The sequence below is a fragment of the Solanum dulcamara genome, chromosome 10 (assembly GCF_947179165.1).
Source record: "Solanum dulcamara chromosome 10, daSolDulc1.2, whole genome shotgun sequence".
Taxonomy (NCBI): domain Eukaryota; kingdom Viridiplantae; phylum Streptophyta; class Magnoliopsida; order Solanales; family Solanaceae; genus Solanum; species Solanum dulcamara.
In genome coordinates, this window is record NC_077246.1 from 6,057,064 (window position 1) to 6,074,891 (window position 17,828).

Genomic DNA, 17,828 nt, shown 5'->3' on the forward strand with positions numbered 1-17,828 from the left:
AAAAATGTATTTCCCACTAATCGCTTGATAGAGTGTATTAAAATAATGCTGAATAGAGTGTATTAGTAATGCTTGTATTAGTAGTATTTGTATTAATTATGCTTGCATTAATTATAGATAGAATATTTCTTATGCATTGTTTGATTTAGTGTATTAAAAAATAACATGCATTGCATAAAAATATTTATTTACAAAAAATATCCTCAACAATTATGATGAAAAAGATTTAAAAAAATTTTGAGGGGTAATTAAGTCTTTAACCATAATAATGCAAACATTAAATTCCTTGCATTACTAATACCTAAAAATCCATGGTATTAGTAATGCAAGCCTTAATACACAATAGAGTGTATAACTAATGCTCATGCCATGAAAAAAGTGTACCAAACAAGGTACTACTAATACACCTAATTAATGCATGCATTATATTTGCTAATACACTCTACCAAACGACCCCTAAATATGTACATTTTTTAAAATTTATGAACAAATATACATATGCGTCTTACATGATATAATATAAATTAGTTCTAATGTATCACACACGAATTGTTATGTAGAACAAATGTGTCTATTTGTTGAATTTTACACAAATTTAACTACAAACTTAAATTAGAGTACATAAATAAAAATTGAAAAATAAAGCCAAATTAAAAAACACATTTATATTATGCTCTTTTTCTTTTCCAAAAATTAGTACACAAAATTAAATTAGTGATTGCTCCAAAAGGGGCCCGATACATGACCCACCTATCTAGGTCCGATTCGCCGGCGGTTTATCCCATTCTCAAACCCTAATCCACTCATTTTATGTTCTCTTACAAGAGTTCAAGCCCTAATTGCAAATTTCCGAAGTTACTTCCAATCGCCAGATGTCGGTAAGTAGATTTCTTTGCTGAGTTCTCTGTACGGGTTATGAACATTTACTGGTGATGGCGCTTCACAGTTTTTTTTTTGTATTCTGTGTGTTTGTTTTCTTTCTTTATCCGTCAAAATTGGGAGAAAGTTGATTTCTTACATAAAATTCCTGACTTTACATTCGATTGATTTGCTGACCTGATCACTGGAAAATTTTGAGCCTCAAATGTCAATCTGTTAGAAGGATTTACTCTTTTGCTAGTGGGGGATGGTGTTGATGCAGCCTTTCCCTTGTATTTCTGCACACTGGTTGTTTCCTTGCGTCTTAACTGTGTACTAAATAGAAATGATCCAAATTTCAAGGAGCAACTTTCATGTTGCACCAAGACTGACTCTCAAATGTCGTTCTCTGATATACACCATAAATGTCTCTGTTTGCTAAATGTACAATCTGGTTGTCTAATTGTTTATTTGATCATCGTGTAATTGAACCTTCAATTTGATGTTAGTACAATTTCTTTTGTGCTGCCTGAGCATGTTTTACATGCTATTTACTACAGCAGGTGCCCCTCAATCCCAATGTAGTAGGGTTTTGGTAATGTGAATATTGGTGTTTAGTCAGTTCAAATTGGGGCCAATTTCATTCCTAGAGTATTTTTCATGCAATTTTGTTGACAAATTCTATATGGTTCTTATGCAGACTAGCAGAGGAGGGAGAGACAGAAATCGCAGGGACCATCCTCCAAGATCTGAAGAGAAGAGCCATCATGGTCGTGAAAATCCCCCTTCCAGGCATCTTTGGGTTGGAAATCTGTCTCATAGTCTTTCAGAAAGTACTTTGGCCAATCACTTCTTACGTTTTGGGGACCTGGAACGTGTAGCATTTCAACCAGGTCGAAGTTATGCTTTCATTAATTTTAAAGATGTAGAAGGGGCCTTTGCTGCTATAAGACATCTCCAAGGTTATGTTGTTGCTGGCAATCCACTTAGGATTGAGTTTACAAAGGCGGTTAGTTTTGTCAACCTTTTCCTACTTTTCCTTGTGACATTATTGTCTACGCATAGAGAATTCTTGGCAGAACACATGAAAGTACTATATTATTCCGTAGAAAATTTCTGTGAGATGCATTCTCTTACTCTTAGACGTCTGCTGTTAATGTCAATGCACCCATCCAAGTTTAATGTGGATCTTGATCTTCCATTTGTATTCTCTCTTCTTTCACTCAGCATCGTTGAGGTCATAAGATTTATTAACTACCACTATAGATTATAACAGTTGGTTGCTTGCTCCAAAAAATAAACAAAAAAAGAAAAAGAAAGAATCGCAACGGTTGGTCTAAGTGGTCAAACATTTAATCATCTGCAACCTAAGGGAAATATTGTCAAAACAAAAAAGAAGGAAAGATAGAAGATGATGACATGGAGAATCTAAAGACAATTCCACAAAATTTTCAGCAGATCAAAATTCCAAAATATTGCAAACTGTAGGATGTGACATTAACTTAGCAAATCTGAAATAGTAGAACGTGTTTATATTTTGCTCCCCAAGCGATCGTGTAGCCTCAATTTGTGAGGGTAGTGTAGTGATGAGAAATATCATAAGCTTCAGGAGAAGTCTTACTCCGCACCAAGTTTGCTCTTCAATCCACAAGTTATGAATGATCCGACTAAAAGTTGCACCAACTCCTTCCATTTCAGTGCCCTTTACTCTGTTGCCATCATAATCAATTATCAGGATTTGGGCTCCTTGCTCAAGCAATATCTGTACTCGATCATTATAAAATGCCATCAGAGTATGTGGGTGTATTGGGCTATGCATTACTCTTGCACTCTTTTAATTAATAACCGTTGAGAGAACAGATGCAGGTGTCAGTCTGTCGGATGCTTTAAATAGCAGGTAGACTCTCTCTTCAATCAATCTCCAGCTGCTTAGTGCTGCTATTGACCTGGACCATACAAGCTTCTCAGTGGCAGCATTTATCTACCAAGTCCATATCTTAGATGGTTACTTCTGTTCTAAGATAGCATTAGGTAGCACCTCTCAAACTTCATACCGGGGCAGCACTATATACGCATTTGCCAATGTTTGAATGCACATGATTCTTTCATATTCATATGCATTGAAGAGAGGATTTGTTCCCAAGGCATAGCACTAATCTTGACATGTTATTGAGATAGTGTGCTTGTTCCATTTTTGAAATCATTACTTATTAGTTTCCATGACAAAGCAAAAAGATGGTATTGATAAAGGGTGTTCTTCTCCTTTTCCTTTTTATCTTCAGTTGCAAGCAAAGGCAACAATATATGCAGCGTGTGGAATATGTTGAGAGTAAAACCATCAAAATTAGATCCTCTTCAAACTGGGAAAAATGTATTGCTAAGACCTTTCTATATGGCATGTCGTTGGTGTTGAGGGAACATCATGTAGGGCTATTAGTTCTCAAGAGATGAGAATCTAACCATCTGTATTTTACTGCTATCTTCAGTAAAAATTACTTCGGCGCAGTGCGGTACATTTCCATAGTAAAGGTTATTAATATCATACTTATCAGAATCGGCATCACAATTTTTTTTCAAAATTTCCTGGTTACTTAGTTGTTGAGATCCAGTTCAAACAACTTTTATCATGGCATCACCATTAAATAAATTCCTATGAGCTATACCTCATATAAAACAGAAGTCCTTCACAAACAAGATCTCAGGTGAGGTGCCTTCGAAAGCCACAAAGTAGAAGTGCACCTGATTTTATCCATAGAGTTGTGGTTATTGCCTTTTTGAGTCAATGAACCAAATTAAGAGGAAACGTGGAGAATAATCTTTTCTAGAGTTCAGTTCAACAAAGTAAATCCCATTCTCTTAGATTATTATGGTGTTAATGATTAACATTACAACACTCCTAATGATAAGGATTCTCATTCTCAACCATATGTTTGGTCTAAATAAGCACCTAATGAGACGATCTAATGTAGCAATACCTTCTTAGTGCTGATTTTTAACATCTGTAATATTTACCATTTCAAAAAAAGAAAAAGAAATCAATGTAGTAAAAAGACCATCCACAACTGTGAGTGATGTATCCAAATTGAAGTTTATGATCCATGACATTCTACCAAAACATGCCTCACTTGAACTGGTAGTTCATCAGCTGAAGCACCTTCCAGATAAGAAAGACTTCTTGGTTTTCTTTCTGGATTCATTCTATCATGCATCAAATTCACATACTAGACCTGAATGACTGGTAGTCATTGATATAAAACAAGCAGCAGTTCTCACATGTGTCCTACTTGAATGCTTTGAAATTGTGACACAGTTATCTGTTTCTTTGTTGTACTGTTATCTGTTTCTTTAGAGAGTACCTGTCTGGAGGCAAACACCCCTCACTTCTGAAATAAAATGATAGAAGTTAGATTGATGAGTTGGATAATTGGGCTATGTTCAGAAAAAGTATTAAGTCTTTCAACTCAGAAAATTCTACCACTGCCAACATTATCTAGACGCAAATACGAGCCAGTAAATAACTGAAGTATAATTTTTTGTCAGTATTATAGGTGCAAACTAAGGGTATCATCACTTGAGCAAAATGTGGTGCTTATAACTAAGTTGCTCCTGCTTCTGTCAGCTTCTTTTGGAAAGATGATCTATTTATATGTATTGCAAGTGAAGCATTTTCTTACTTTGCTTGCCTGCTTTCAGCTTGCTCCCTTTATATCCTTAAACTTAATATAAACCTATTACTGCACGTAGTAGTATGGAGAAATTATATCCTTAAACATAAGCTTGTTTCCCCCATATTTTTAACCAGCTCTCTTGAATTATTTACAATTTGTTTGGATGATCGGTTTCCACTTTGCTTTTATAGTGGCACCGTGAAACTGATCATTTATGTGAAGTTGGTCTCAGGGCGTGCCTATTTTTATATGTCCATAGTCTTGCAAGCTTGCCCGTTCTATCATCTTAATCTAGGAATGAGTGAATGGCTTTGCTATCAGCTGGAGTATTGTATTCCACCTATGTATTTAGGCTGTCTAACTCTCACAATGTAGTGTGGCCAGCTTTGGCAGATGATACCAGTTGATGTCCCACGAGATTCGGGTCTTAAGGCATTAGTCATCTTAAAATAATAATACTTATAAATTTGCAAAACTTGATAACATGAGTTATTTTGTTACCTTCTTCGAGGTATTAGTGATCCCACCTTGCATTGCCTATTGAATCCCATAAAGATTCAGAACATAAACCAAAATCTGCAAGACATTTCGGATGACCAATCACAAAATCTGCTAGGCATATTTACAATGTCAACAAATGATCCACAATCTCAGGGTTCTCTTTGCATAAGCAACACCAACTAATAAGTTAAAGCCTCTGTTTTTTTTGGTTGCAAATTTTCCTTTGTCAAGAAAGTTTGTGCATCTATCTGTTCCATCCAAAGCATGCTACCTTGCGCAGAGCTTTTTGTTTTTGGATTATCTTACATAGCCATTTTGTACTTATTTTTTTTTGGCAAACTAAGGTAATTTTGTTAATAACCACTACCGTGGAAAAATTACTTGGAAAAAGGACTACACCTTCCATGTTTATTTTGTACTATGCCTCTCTGAGTCCCTTGCCAATAGCTAGTGGGATTTTGCAGAAAATTTCATTCTGAGAAAATAATATTGTATTGTGTTTTCTACATTATTACAATGAGCCTATTTATAGACATTGCATTACCATCATTTTCCACGTAGGATACTTTCTGCAAATCCTATTCAAACACTCCCCTCAAGCTGGTGCATACAAGTCATATGTACCAAGCTTGTTACAAATGTAACTAATACGAGAACTAGTGAGGGACTTAGTAAAAATATCTATAGATCATGACTTTACAAATTTTGTAACAATATCTACTGTTGATATCTTTTCTCCGACAAGTGACAGTCAATCTCAATGTGCTTAGTTCTCTCATGGAATACCGGATTTGATGTGATATGAAGGGCTGCTTGATTATCACACACAAGTTTGATCTAACAAATTTCTCTAAATTTTAGTTCTCTAAGCAATAGTTTAATCCAAACTAACTCACAAGTTGCTACAACCATTGCTTGATAATCTACTTTTGCACTAGATCGAGCAACGATACTCTATTTCTTACTCTTCTAGGATACCAAATTACCCTTTACTAAAACACAATATTCAGATGTAGAACATCTATTAGGAGGTGATTCTGCCCAATCAACATTTGTATACCCAACAATCTGCTTATTAACTACTTGGAGCTGACTTTATATATCATAGAATGTGGACAGCTGCAACTCAATTACTATCATAGGGAGGATCCATAAATTGACTCACAGGATAAGTAATGATAGGTCTAGTCACTGTGAGATAAGATAATTTAACTTACAAACCAACTACCTATATCTTCCGAGATCAGTGAGTGGCTCCTCCTGTTTTGGCAGATATTTAGCATTCAGATATGTCAATGGCTCTACATCCCACCATTCCTATCTTCCAAGAATGTCATTAGGCATACTTCCGTTGTGAAAATAATAATACCTTGTTTGGACTGAGCAACCTCAAAACCTAGAAAATACTTTAGTTTGCTAAGTTCTTTAGTTTGGAAATGTTGAAAAAGACGTTGCTTTAAATTAGTGATATCATCCTGGTCATTACCAGTGACAACGTTTTCGTCAACATAAAACACCAAATAAATACATAGATTTGGAGCATAATGCCGATAAAACATAGAATGATTGACTTCAATATGAGTCATACCAAACTCCTGTATATACTATGTTGAACTTCCAAACCAGGAGATTATTTCAGACCATAGAGTGACTGGTGCAAGCGACATACTAGGCTACTAGACTTTCCCTTAGCAACAAAGATAGGTGGTTGCTACTTTTTTTATGAAGTAAATAGATATTATTAAAAAACGTCAGGTTGATGCTATCAACAAAAGTGTACAAGAGAGTTGGCTCCCGTACAAGGTCCTAAGCTAGAATTAAAGATTAAACAAAATCTAGAGAAGTGTGGACATTATTTAGAGGAGACAATATTTCCGCTGCATAAGAACATGATTGGCATTTTCTGAAGCTTGATGACACATATAGCATCTGTTGACTAGGACTATCCACCTTTTGTATAGATTATCTTGTGTAAGAATAGCATTAGTAAGAAACTAAGAGCAAGCCATGTGAAATGTGTTACTTTAAGTGGGAGCGTGATTTTCCAAACATGCTTCTGTGGTGAATTATCCAGAAAATCTATTCTGTGAGCACATGAGGTAGTAGTTGCCTTTGACTGTACAGTGCCCTTGTTTGGAGTCCCCCCAAACCATTTTGTTTGAAGGTAGCTCTTCACTCGTGGAATTTGCTTGGGTGGCTAGTAGATTGAATAGATCATTAAGCTTGCAGTCATGCAAGTTTCTCCTGAATAAGGGGCTCCAATCATTCTTGTCTCTGCATTGATTAACAAAACATTCTTTGTTGTTGGCAATTTGATAGAGTCCAAGATGTAAACCAGGTGGTTGCTACGTATAAACTTCCTCCTCAAGGTCAATATAGAGAAAAATATTCTTAATGTCCAATTGAAAAAGAGGCTAATGATGGTGGAAGGTATTCCGTGGTTTCATTTGTATTCAAGCCCAAATATCTGAATATACCTCTTAAAAACAAGGCGAGCCTTAAGCCAATTAACCTATCCGTTCGGATCAACTTTGGTATAAACCCAGCGACAACCAATAATACATTTACTTGAAGGAAGATGAACATACTCCCTAGTACCACTCACATGTAAAACAAATATCTCGTCAATCATAGCATGTTGCTATTTTGGATGAGAAAGTAATTCACATGTAGAATTACAGATGGAAACAGAGGACGATTATGATACAACAACATAATGGGGGTAATGACAGACGATGATAACTTCAAAAGGTATAATGGGGTTAATATTACTAGTGGACTATGCCTTTTTTCGAAGTGTGATCGATTTACTAGGAGAAAACAAGTCTGCATTATGTACAGGGTCCGACGCAAGATGCGAATCATCTGGGCCTGATGCTGGATGTGGACGATGATTATAAGTTAAATAGCGATGAAATTGTGGATGGAGATGTAGAAATAACCATTGATTCCTCAAAATTCGGTATGAGTGAGTCCTTAAATATATCAAAATGACCCAAAGAAGATGTAAAGTAAGGTTGAGATTCAAATAATATGCCATCAACAAACATAACGTACAGACAAAGATCAGGTGAGTAGCAACGATACTCCTTTGAACTCAAGAATAACCAAGAAAGACACATTTGAGAGCATGAGGGGCTAATTTATCTTTTTGAGGGGTAAGTTATGAACAAAACATGTGCTCTCAAAGACACCAGGGGGGGGATGAGAGTATAAAGGCGAGAGACGAAACAATATTGATATGGAGTCTGATTCTGAATTGCAGACGAGGGCATCCGATTGATTAAGAAGCAAGATGTGAGGATGCTCCAAAAATGCAATGGAACATGAAATTGAATGAGAAGAATGCGAACTATCTCAGCGAGGCGCCTATTCAGACTCTCACTACCCAGTCTGGTAAGGGATGTAAGGATTAGATGTCCAATGAATATCTTGGTGATTCATAAATTGCTAAAACTTAGAGGACTAATATTCTTAAACATTATGGACACTACAGGGGTGGAACTTCAACTTCAGAAGACAGCTCAATGACTGGGAGGTTCAGAGAGTAGCTGAATTTGTCAACACAGTGGAGCCTTTCAATAGACTCCAAACAAGGGAGGATTTTCTATAGTGGACAGGAAACAATAGAGGAGTATACAAAGTTAATAGAGATTATAAACTGATGGATCAGACAACCCGACAAATTACTAATTGGCCATGGAAACAAATATGGAAAAGCAAAATACCCCATAAAATATCTTGCTTTGTTTGGTTGTTGGCTAAAGAAGCTGCTCTTATTCAAGACAATGTCATGAAGAGAGGGATAACCTTATGCTCTAGATGTTTTCTTTGTGGGGAGACTTTAGAGACTGTTAGCCATTTATTTCTACATTGCAAGTACACTCAACAATTATGGAGAATCTTTTTGAGTCTGAAAGGAATTTCCTGGACTATGCCTAGGAAGGTTTCTGAGGCTTTAAAGAGTTGGGAGGAAGCAGGAGTACTGGCAAAAGACAGAGGCAGATGGAGGCTTATCCCTGCTGCAATATGGAAAGAGAGGAACTCTAGGTGTTTTGAGAGCATAGAGAATAGCGTGCAGAAAATGAAGCTCAACTGCATTTTGCTATTATGTTTTTGGTGTAATCAGTTATATTCAAATGATACTCTCTTTAATTGATGTTTTAGCCTCAATTTAGCCATAGAGCAGTAAGAATTGGGGCCACTTGTATATAAGGTGATTCTTTCCATATGTCCTAGCCTTGTTGGACAGAGTTATCTAGTACCTGTTGCTGGTGGGAGGTGACAGGTATTCCGTGGAATTAATTGAGGTGCATGAAAGCTGATTCGGACACCACGGTCATCAAAAAATAAAAATAAATTTGAGACTGTTAGAGGAGATTTGAGTTGGTAGGAATTGAAAAAAATCAACTCGTTGAGGAAGATAAACTGTTGTAATGTATAAATATTGTATAAACAATGTATATGGATGGATGTATATACATCTTTGACACATAGTTATACATCATATATACACTAATTATACAATATCGATAGATTACATATACATACGACCATTTTTTTTGTCGCCTGTACAGTTACGTAAGAAGCCCTTAAGAAATATGACACAATTTAGGGCACGAGTCAAATGACTAACTAATGCAAGATTAAAAGGATAACCAAGGACATAAAGAACATAATTTAGAGTGACGGGATAGGGGATTAACTTGTCCAACTCCTTTTGCTTTTGTTTGGATCCCATTGGCTAAAGTAAAAGTGGGACGAGACTGAAGAAACAATATTTTGAAAAAAAATGATTTATCACCAAAAATATGATCAGAAGTGTTGGAGTCCACAACCCACTGTCCAAGGGTATTAGACTGTGCGATTGAGGCTACTTGTGTAGATGTCTGCTTACTTGCTCGATATTGAAGGAACTCATTATATTCATCTTCAGATAAATAAACCCGTTGATTACTTGTAGTGTCAGTCTAAGCAACATGAGCATTCTTGGGTGGTTGACCATGCAAAAAATAACATACTTCATGGGTGTGTCCAAGCATATTACCCTTCTACACTTAGGTCGAGATCTTTCCATACGACCTCTTCCTCGTCGATTCTTCATAGACTGATGTTGAATTTTCTGATCTCCTCACTAAGGGTTTTGAAGTAATCATAGGATTTGAATTTCTCACTCTCAGGTTTTTGGAGCTAAAAAATCAGACCGGAAAGACATTATTGGATTAAGGGGGTTTTAATTAACCAAATCAGTGACCAGAAGTCAAGAGAACTGTTTCAAGAAGTTCCAGAACTAGAAAGTTCAAGAAACCAGCACTAGAACTAGAATGCTTGCTGGATGAAAAAAAACGAAAACCCTTTAAAAGTTGGGACTATTGGCTGGAATGTTGAAACACTTGGATGGGTCACTTCGGAATCTTTAGGTGGACACCACTAAAGACGAACAAATGTCACAACTCGTTTGAAAACCTCACACACACAGAAAAGAACTTGTTCCAGGCGACTGTTTTCCGGACCGAACTTGTGGGTTGAGATCTCCAATGCCTTTGCAGTCCGCAAGAAAACCTGAGACCCAATTTGTTAGTGCTGCACCATATAGCATCTTCCTTGTCCTAGTTCTCTTTGTGAAGAGAAGAAACGCCGGGGGCTACCATTTATGAGAACTGAGAATTTTACTGAAGAGATATAAAATTTGATCCGATTAATCCATTTGCGGCTGAAGCCCATCTACCTTAATAGGTTCAGTAAGAATCCCCAATTGACATGATCAAACACTTTTTAGATGTCTAAATTGCAAAGGATTCCTGGCTGTCCTAACTTCATTAGCAATCAATACTGTGTCTGCGACTGTTCTGTTGCTAAGAAAAGTCATTTGTGAAGCACTTTTATCTGCCAGAGCTTTGTAGAGAATCTTATAGAAGCTACCCATCAAACTGATAGGTTTGTAATCTTTAAGCTCCTTCTCACCAATCTTCTTGGGGATAAGAGCAATATAAGAAGCATTTAAGCTTCTCTCAAAAAATTCGAGATTGTGAAAGTGTTTAAGAGCATTCAACAAATCAACCTTAATTACTCCGAAACACTTTGTAGTAACCCATAGAGAACCCATTCCAACCCGGTGCTTGGTCGCTTTCACAACTTTTTATTACCTCAAGAATATCATCCTCTTGAAATGGATGATGTAGCCCTTTTTTTTCCTCATTGGTTATGCAGGGAACATACATGTACTTCCATTCTGGCCTCCTAGTCTCATTCTCTTTGTATAATGATTCATAAAAACTAAGGATCTCATTCCTTGTTATCAGTGATAGTAGCCCCAAATTCCAACTTGTCAATTTGATTGGATCTCCTGTGAGAATTAGCCATTTTGTGGAAAAAACTAGTGTTGCTATCTCCATACATTAATCAGAGGAATCTAGACTTCTGTCTCCATGAAACTTCTTCCAATTTGAGTATCTCCTCAAACTCCATTTGTAAGCTTGCTTTGGAAAGAAGTAGATCATCAGAGGGGGGTGTTTCTTCAGCATACTGGTCATTTTCCAGAATCCTATTTAGAATACACAATTTTCTTTTCTCCAAAAGTCCAAAGGAGGACTTGTTCCATTCTTTCAACTTAAGTTTCAAATAAAACACGATATGGCTTTCTAAGGCCTCATTTGTTTGCACTTAATGGAGGTTTATATCTGAATGGTTCAGATGTTATACCATTAAGGGGTCATTTGGTAGCTAGTTAGAGTTATGCAGGGATTAATTATGAGTGAGTCTATGTATTATTTTATGCAGGTATTAGTTATGTAAGATTAATTATTTATGTATTATTTATTCCACCTTCTATTCTGCATAAAATAATATATAGATTCACTCATAACTTATACATGTATTAATTATGTGGGTTTCTAAATTGTCCACCAAACGTCGAATTAATTTTATATATGAATAACTTATTGCCTATCTACCTACCAAACCACGCACAAGTTGTATGGAAATTAATATATGAATATCTTGTTTGTTATCTAGCTACCAAACGACCCCTGACTAAGTGCATTTGTTTACATTAAGCTTTATGCACTAATTTGGTCTGAATAGGTCTTAATCAAGATCTTAAGCAAGGTCGTAATATTATTAAGAGGTATTTTTGTGTGGATAATTTTCCCCACCACTCTGTCCATAACCACCGTCCACCACCTCCTTTTCCTTCACAACCACCATCGCCAAACACAAGCCACCACCACCAACCGCCTTTGCCATCACACAATCACCACTGGCAGCAACTACCGCTGTCAACCACTACCAATCGTCATCACACCTACAACCTCTATCATTATAATTTATCCATTGCCATCACAACCTCCTCGGCCACTATCAACCACTACCACCACTGGAGTCAATCCAAGTATGGTGAGAAGAAATTACCTAGTGTCTTGATCTTGACACCTTTTTTCATTGTTGGCTTTTGATAATACTATTGTTTCACACAGCAAAGGAGAAAAAGAGGTTTTCGGAGTTGTTTATTCCCTGGCTTCCCTTTGGCCCTCTCCGACAGATCATTTCAGTTTAGGGCAGATGGAGGTTATTAATTGATGCTTAGCTTAGTAATTAGTTGCATCTGAGGTGTTTATCCAAGTGCAATATTGATTTACTCCAGGGAAGATTAAATAGGTATTTAAGTTTAAGGTATCCAAATTATATGCTTTTGAAGTAGAATTTGTGCCTTCAATATGTCTAACAGAGGATGTGTTACTGTCCTGTTACTTGAAACATAGCTAGAGCTTCCTTTCATGATAATCTAGGGCTAAAATAGAAGATGTATGTTGTTGGGTTTTGTCTTCTTTGAAATGCATGGACACTTCTGTGGCTTGTGTGAAAGCAACTTCAGCAATTTTCCTATAAGTTGATTAGTCGAGTATCAGAAAGGTAATTGAAAGTTGTATGTGAGTGAATCTCACAAGTAAAATTGTGTGTGTTCGTATCATAGCTTTTGTAAGAATTGGTTATATTATCAGTGTGAAATTACAAAGCTACTTCACTTCTGCATCAATAATTTCTTGCATTTGTTCTACCAGAAGAATGTTTGGCTTTTGTTAAGACAGATCTAATTTAGTGGTTAGGACTTCTCTTTTTGTCTTTGTACTTAAAGAGAGGGTCCATTAAATGAAGTGCATTTGTTTTTAGAGTCATGATGCTGTAATGCTATTCCCTAAAGGAATTCGTTTCTGCACTTGTAAAGGATATGAGCCTGGAAGTTAAGCTGCTCCCAACTTTTTTAAATGGTGGTTAGACTATTCTTTCTAGATGATTGCATTTGTCCTGTCCTACACATGTGTGTGTTTGTGTTTGTATGTGTCCGCTTCAACATCTTACGTCCAGATTCTTGCTGCAATAGTCAGAGTACCTTCATGAAGATAATGTAGTGTTACAGCATTGGAGAGTGTATGCTAGTAATAAGAGTATGAAAAGAAAACCTTTCTGCAAGAACAAATATCAGTTTGAATTTTGAGAGTTTTGATTGATGCTTAATATAGGTCACAACTAGAGAGATATGTGACTAATGAGTTTTCTCTTTTTGGTGTTGTACTTCTCAGTTCTCAGCATTGATACAACAACTCCCCATAAGTGATTAGTACTTTCTGGTGAAAAGTTAATCTATATGCCAGCGAATTCACCTGTTTTTTTCTTTTCTTAATCTAAAATTCTATCAAGAAAAAATGGCGACAGTTCTGCTCTTAATAGGGTTTTATATCCCAGGAAAAATCATCACCAGCACCACCACGGGATGAAGAGTATTTTCCTCGTCGAGATGAACGTCCCATGATAAGAAGATCTCCACTTTCACAAAGGGATTTGAGGACTCGACACTCTACTCCTGACCTTCCACCATATCCAGACAAGTCAAGGTTAGATGATAAGGGTGGAGAACCCAGTGAGGTTTTATGGATTGGGTTTCCTGCACAACTGAAAGTAGATGAGTTCATTTTACGAAAATCCTTTTCCCCATTTGGACAGATAGATAAGATCACTGCATTTCCTGGTAGAACTTATGCCTTTGTTCGATACAAGAATGTGATGGCAGCTTGCAGGGCAAAAGAAACATTACAAGGAAAATTATTTGACAATCCTCGTGTACATATTTGTTTTGCTCGGGCGGAATCTGGAACCTCTAACAAGGAAAGGAGCCCAATGAATGATTCACCTTCCTCACATTTGAGATCATATGGGCACATTGGTTCTTCTGAGAACCTTCGACATGATAGGGACTTTGGTAATACTCCTCGAGATCATGGCATGAGGTCTCCAAGGTTTAACTCAGATATGGGTCCTGGTGATTCTCGTCTTGTTAGTTTTGGAAGAAAGGGTAATAATTCATGGGCAGGTGAAGATGGTGCACTTGATAGAAGGAGATTTCCTGTTCTGGATTCTGAACTGCGACATGGGGATAGTGCTTACAATCAGCGTAGTCCTCCAAGGAAAAGAGTTGTAGACATCCGTGAATTTTCTTCTCAGCAGTTCCCTAGACAAGATCCATTCTCTGATGATTCATGGGACTTGCCTGAGGATCCATTTGTCTTCCATGAAGCTAAGAAACTGAAGACCAGCTCCTATTTTCCTGAAAATGAGCTTCCAGAATATCCTTTCAATGATATGGAGCCAGCAAGACAGAGAGGGTACCCTGAATTTTCCCAAGCTGAGGTCCTTGATAAAAACTTTGATTCTGGGTCTCTTGTTCATAGACAGATTCCTGAGCAGTTGATGAACTCCAATGTACCTTATCCGGAGGAGAACGACCGATGGAATTCACGATTTGATGGTTTTAAGGTGGGCTCTGGTCAATTGGCTTCAAACGCTGAGCAGAAAAGGTTGACTCCTGAACCACATCCCTCATCCAAGAGTACTGAGTGGAAATGGGAAGGTACTATTGCTAAGGGAGGAACTGCTGTCTGTCGGGCTCGATGCTTTCCTGTGGGCAAACCTTTAGACATGATCTTGTAAGTAATTACATGTTTTATGGGAAGTTAATAATTCAATTGATGTTAATTTCTGATCTAATGTGCACAAGAAGTTGAAATTAAAAACTGATAGGCTACTTTAGTTAGAAATGAAAGCTTTTTTGAACTGCAGGAATCCTTCCCTTTAGACATTTGAGTTGAAGCCCTTCCTAACACAGAAATATCTCAATGCAAATATACTCGGCTATGACTGATAAAATCATACTAGTCCATGGAGCTCATGTTGTATAATAGTTGCAGTTTTCTGTACGTGCTTTTGAATTAACTTTAAAATGTTTGGATCACTGGGTATGTTCTAATACATTTGGATTAGTAAGCTTAACATTCAGGTTTCTAGCACTTCAGAGCAACTTTATACAAGACTTATATTATTAACCAATGAAAGTTTAGCTGATTGATGCTTTAATAACAAATATTTAGGCTTTGCTCAAGTTAAATATAATCATTAATCATCTATCTGATTGAAAATGAATTGTAATAGCACTCTGATAGAGTGTATTCATTGGAGAAATCAGTGTTTTACATCCCTGTTACGTAGAAGTGAATTTTCTTGATTAGTACATTTTTTATCTTAGGAGCTCGAGATAGAAAATGAATAGTGTTTAACTGAAATTTGATAGTCAACTCTACTCAATTTGGGGAGATCAAGAGATTTAATTTTTCTCCTTCTTGCCCTTTCTAGGACAATCATTATTTCTCTTGTATGGAGTTGGAAACTTTTTGTTCATGATATCAAGTACATGGGAAGGATCTAGAATGGTACTTATGTTTCAAGATTTGTTTCAAACTCTTCATCTTAGGCATTATGAATGTCTTGTCTTCTCATACATTTCTTCGCAGGGTTTTTGGGATCTAAGTTTACACTCTTAAGTAAAAAACTGAGCTATTGTCTTAGGTTGAGAACTTTTCATCCCACATGTTGTGAATAGTATTCGAATTCTTTTTCCTTCATTAAGTTTGCAATGGTTCGATCCCGCAGACCTGTATACTTGGACTGCACAGCAAGGACTAGTTTAGACATGCTTGCAAAACATTACTATCAAGCAGCTGGTTCTTGGGTTGTCTTCTTTGTTCCAGCTACTGATGCTGACATGGCATTTTATAACGAATTCATGAATTATCTTGGTGAGAAGCAGCGAGCTGCTGTGGCTAAATTGGATGATAGGACCACTATGTTTCTTGTACCTCCTTCTGACTTCTCCGAGAAAGTTCTGAAAGTACCAGGAAAACTGAGCATCTCTGGTGTTGTTTTAAGATTAGATCCTCCTGCTCCCAGTTTTGGTTCTCATCCTGAGAAGAATGAAACTGGTATTATTGGTTACCAGGGCATGACATCGTTTGCCAAGCCAATATCGCCTTCTGGGCCTAATCCTGCACTTGCATCTTATGCAGCCACTCAGAGACCAGGAATCAGCAATATGTCTTTTCCTGGGATAGATACAGGACCTCCAGCTGCTTCATTTTCAGGCTCTCTTCAGCAAGCTGGTAACTTTTCTGAGTCATTTAGTGGAGACAGGCACAATTACATGGTCAATCAGCAGTACCCTGCCGTGGGACAGAACTGGTCTTCCCATGATATGCAGAACCCAAATCCTAGTGTCAAGAATATCATCTCACAATCCTCCAGTGGAAGAAATGATCCTACTATCGGTCAGGGATATAACCCGTCCATGCCTGGCACAGGGCAGGAAAGTTCTAGCATCTATAGGGGCGAAGTTTCAGGTATTCATTCAAATGGTAATAATAGACCTCCTCCGGAGGCAAAGACACCAGCTGCACCTTTTCAATCAGAACAACTTGCATTGTTAGCCTCATCACTTCTTGGGCAGCAGAGGCAATCAGGGGTTGCATCAACTGGACAAGATTCTAGACAACCAGGCACTGCTTACATGTCTGACAACTCATACAGGCCACAGCAGAATCTTCCATTCTCAAACAATCAGCCTGTTGATCATTCATCATCACAGTTTGGTCAAATGCAGCAACAGCAGCAGCCAATGATGAGTTTGCCAGGCCCACCTCCAAGAGAGCTTCAGCATGGCACTAACGTGAACCAACTGCAAACTGCAGCTGATGAGGAAACAGACCCACAGAAACGCTTGCAGGCAACATTGCAGTTGGCAGCAGCTCTTCTTCATCAAATTCAACAGGGTAAATCATGAGCAAATATGTACCGAAGGAGGTCAATAATCACTGTATGTATTTAGATGCATTTATATATTCAGGAAGTGTCTTCATTGTGCTGTACTTTCAAACTGTTCCTCCAAATCTTTCACTTTCTAAACTTCTTTAAGTAGCTCTTGTCATTCAATAGCTTTCGTCCAAATAGTTTGATATGTATTTCTAGACTGGTTCAAATGGATAGCTCCCCGTGGAGTTGTGATTTCGAGTGCAAAAGATTGTGCCGTCACTATAGAAATGTCATTTTTCTGTTTATTTCTTTGTTGATGACTTTCTCCACACATGGGATATCTACCCTCCGGAAGACGGTGTAGTTCGTTTCACTTTGTGTAATTTCTTTTATACTATTAGGTCATTTAGATGGTAACTACATGTCCTTAACTATATTAATTATGATTTGATTAATCATAGTTAAGTTAATGTGTCATATACTTATGTCTTCATTAAATATCATGTGTGAATAAGTTTTAGTTTTTTCCGTGACAGAAACTGTATCTCCACTATCCACTATAGAACTAACTAAATTAGATCACAAAAACCATCAGTCCTATCATCCACTTTTGGCACCTATTTTTTTTTTAATGCTCTCTGTTAACAGTCAAAATCAAAATTAAATAGT

The 17,828-nt window shown here is 37.1% G+C and overlaps 1 protein-coding gene across 1 annotated transcript; it reads left to right on the forward strand.

Annotated features, from left to right (window-relative positions):
• The first annotated feature begins 713 nt into the window (after positions 1 to 713).
• Positions 714 to 17,624, forward strand: LOC129871732 (flowering time control protein FPA). Its single transcript, XM_055946703.1, has 4 exons — positions 714 to 878; positions 1,559 to 1,867; positions 13,770 to 15,007; positions 16,008 to 17,624. The coding sequence occupies exons 1-4, from the start codon at positions 873 to 875 to the stop codon at positions 17,188 to 17,190; spliced, it is 2,736 nt and encodes a 911-aa protein (XP_055802678.1). The 5' UTR covers positions 714 to 872; the 3' UTR covers positions 17,191 to 17,624.
• The last annotated feature ends 204 nt before the right edge of the window (positions 17,625 to 17,828 follow it).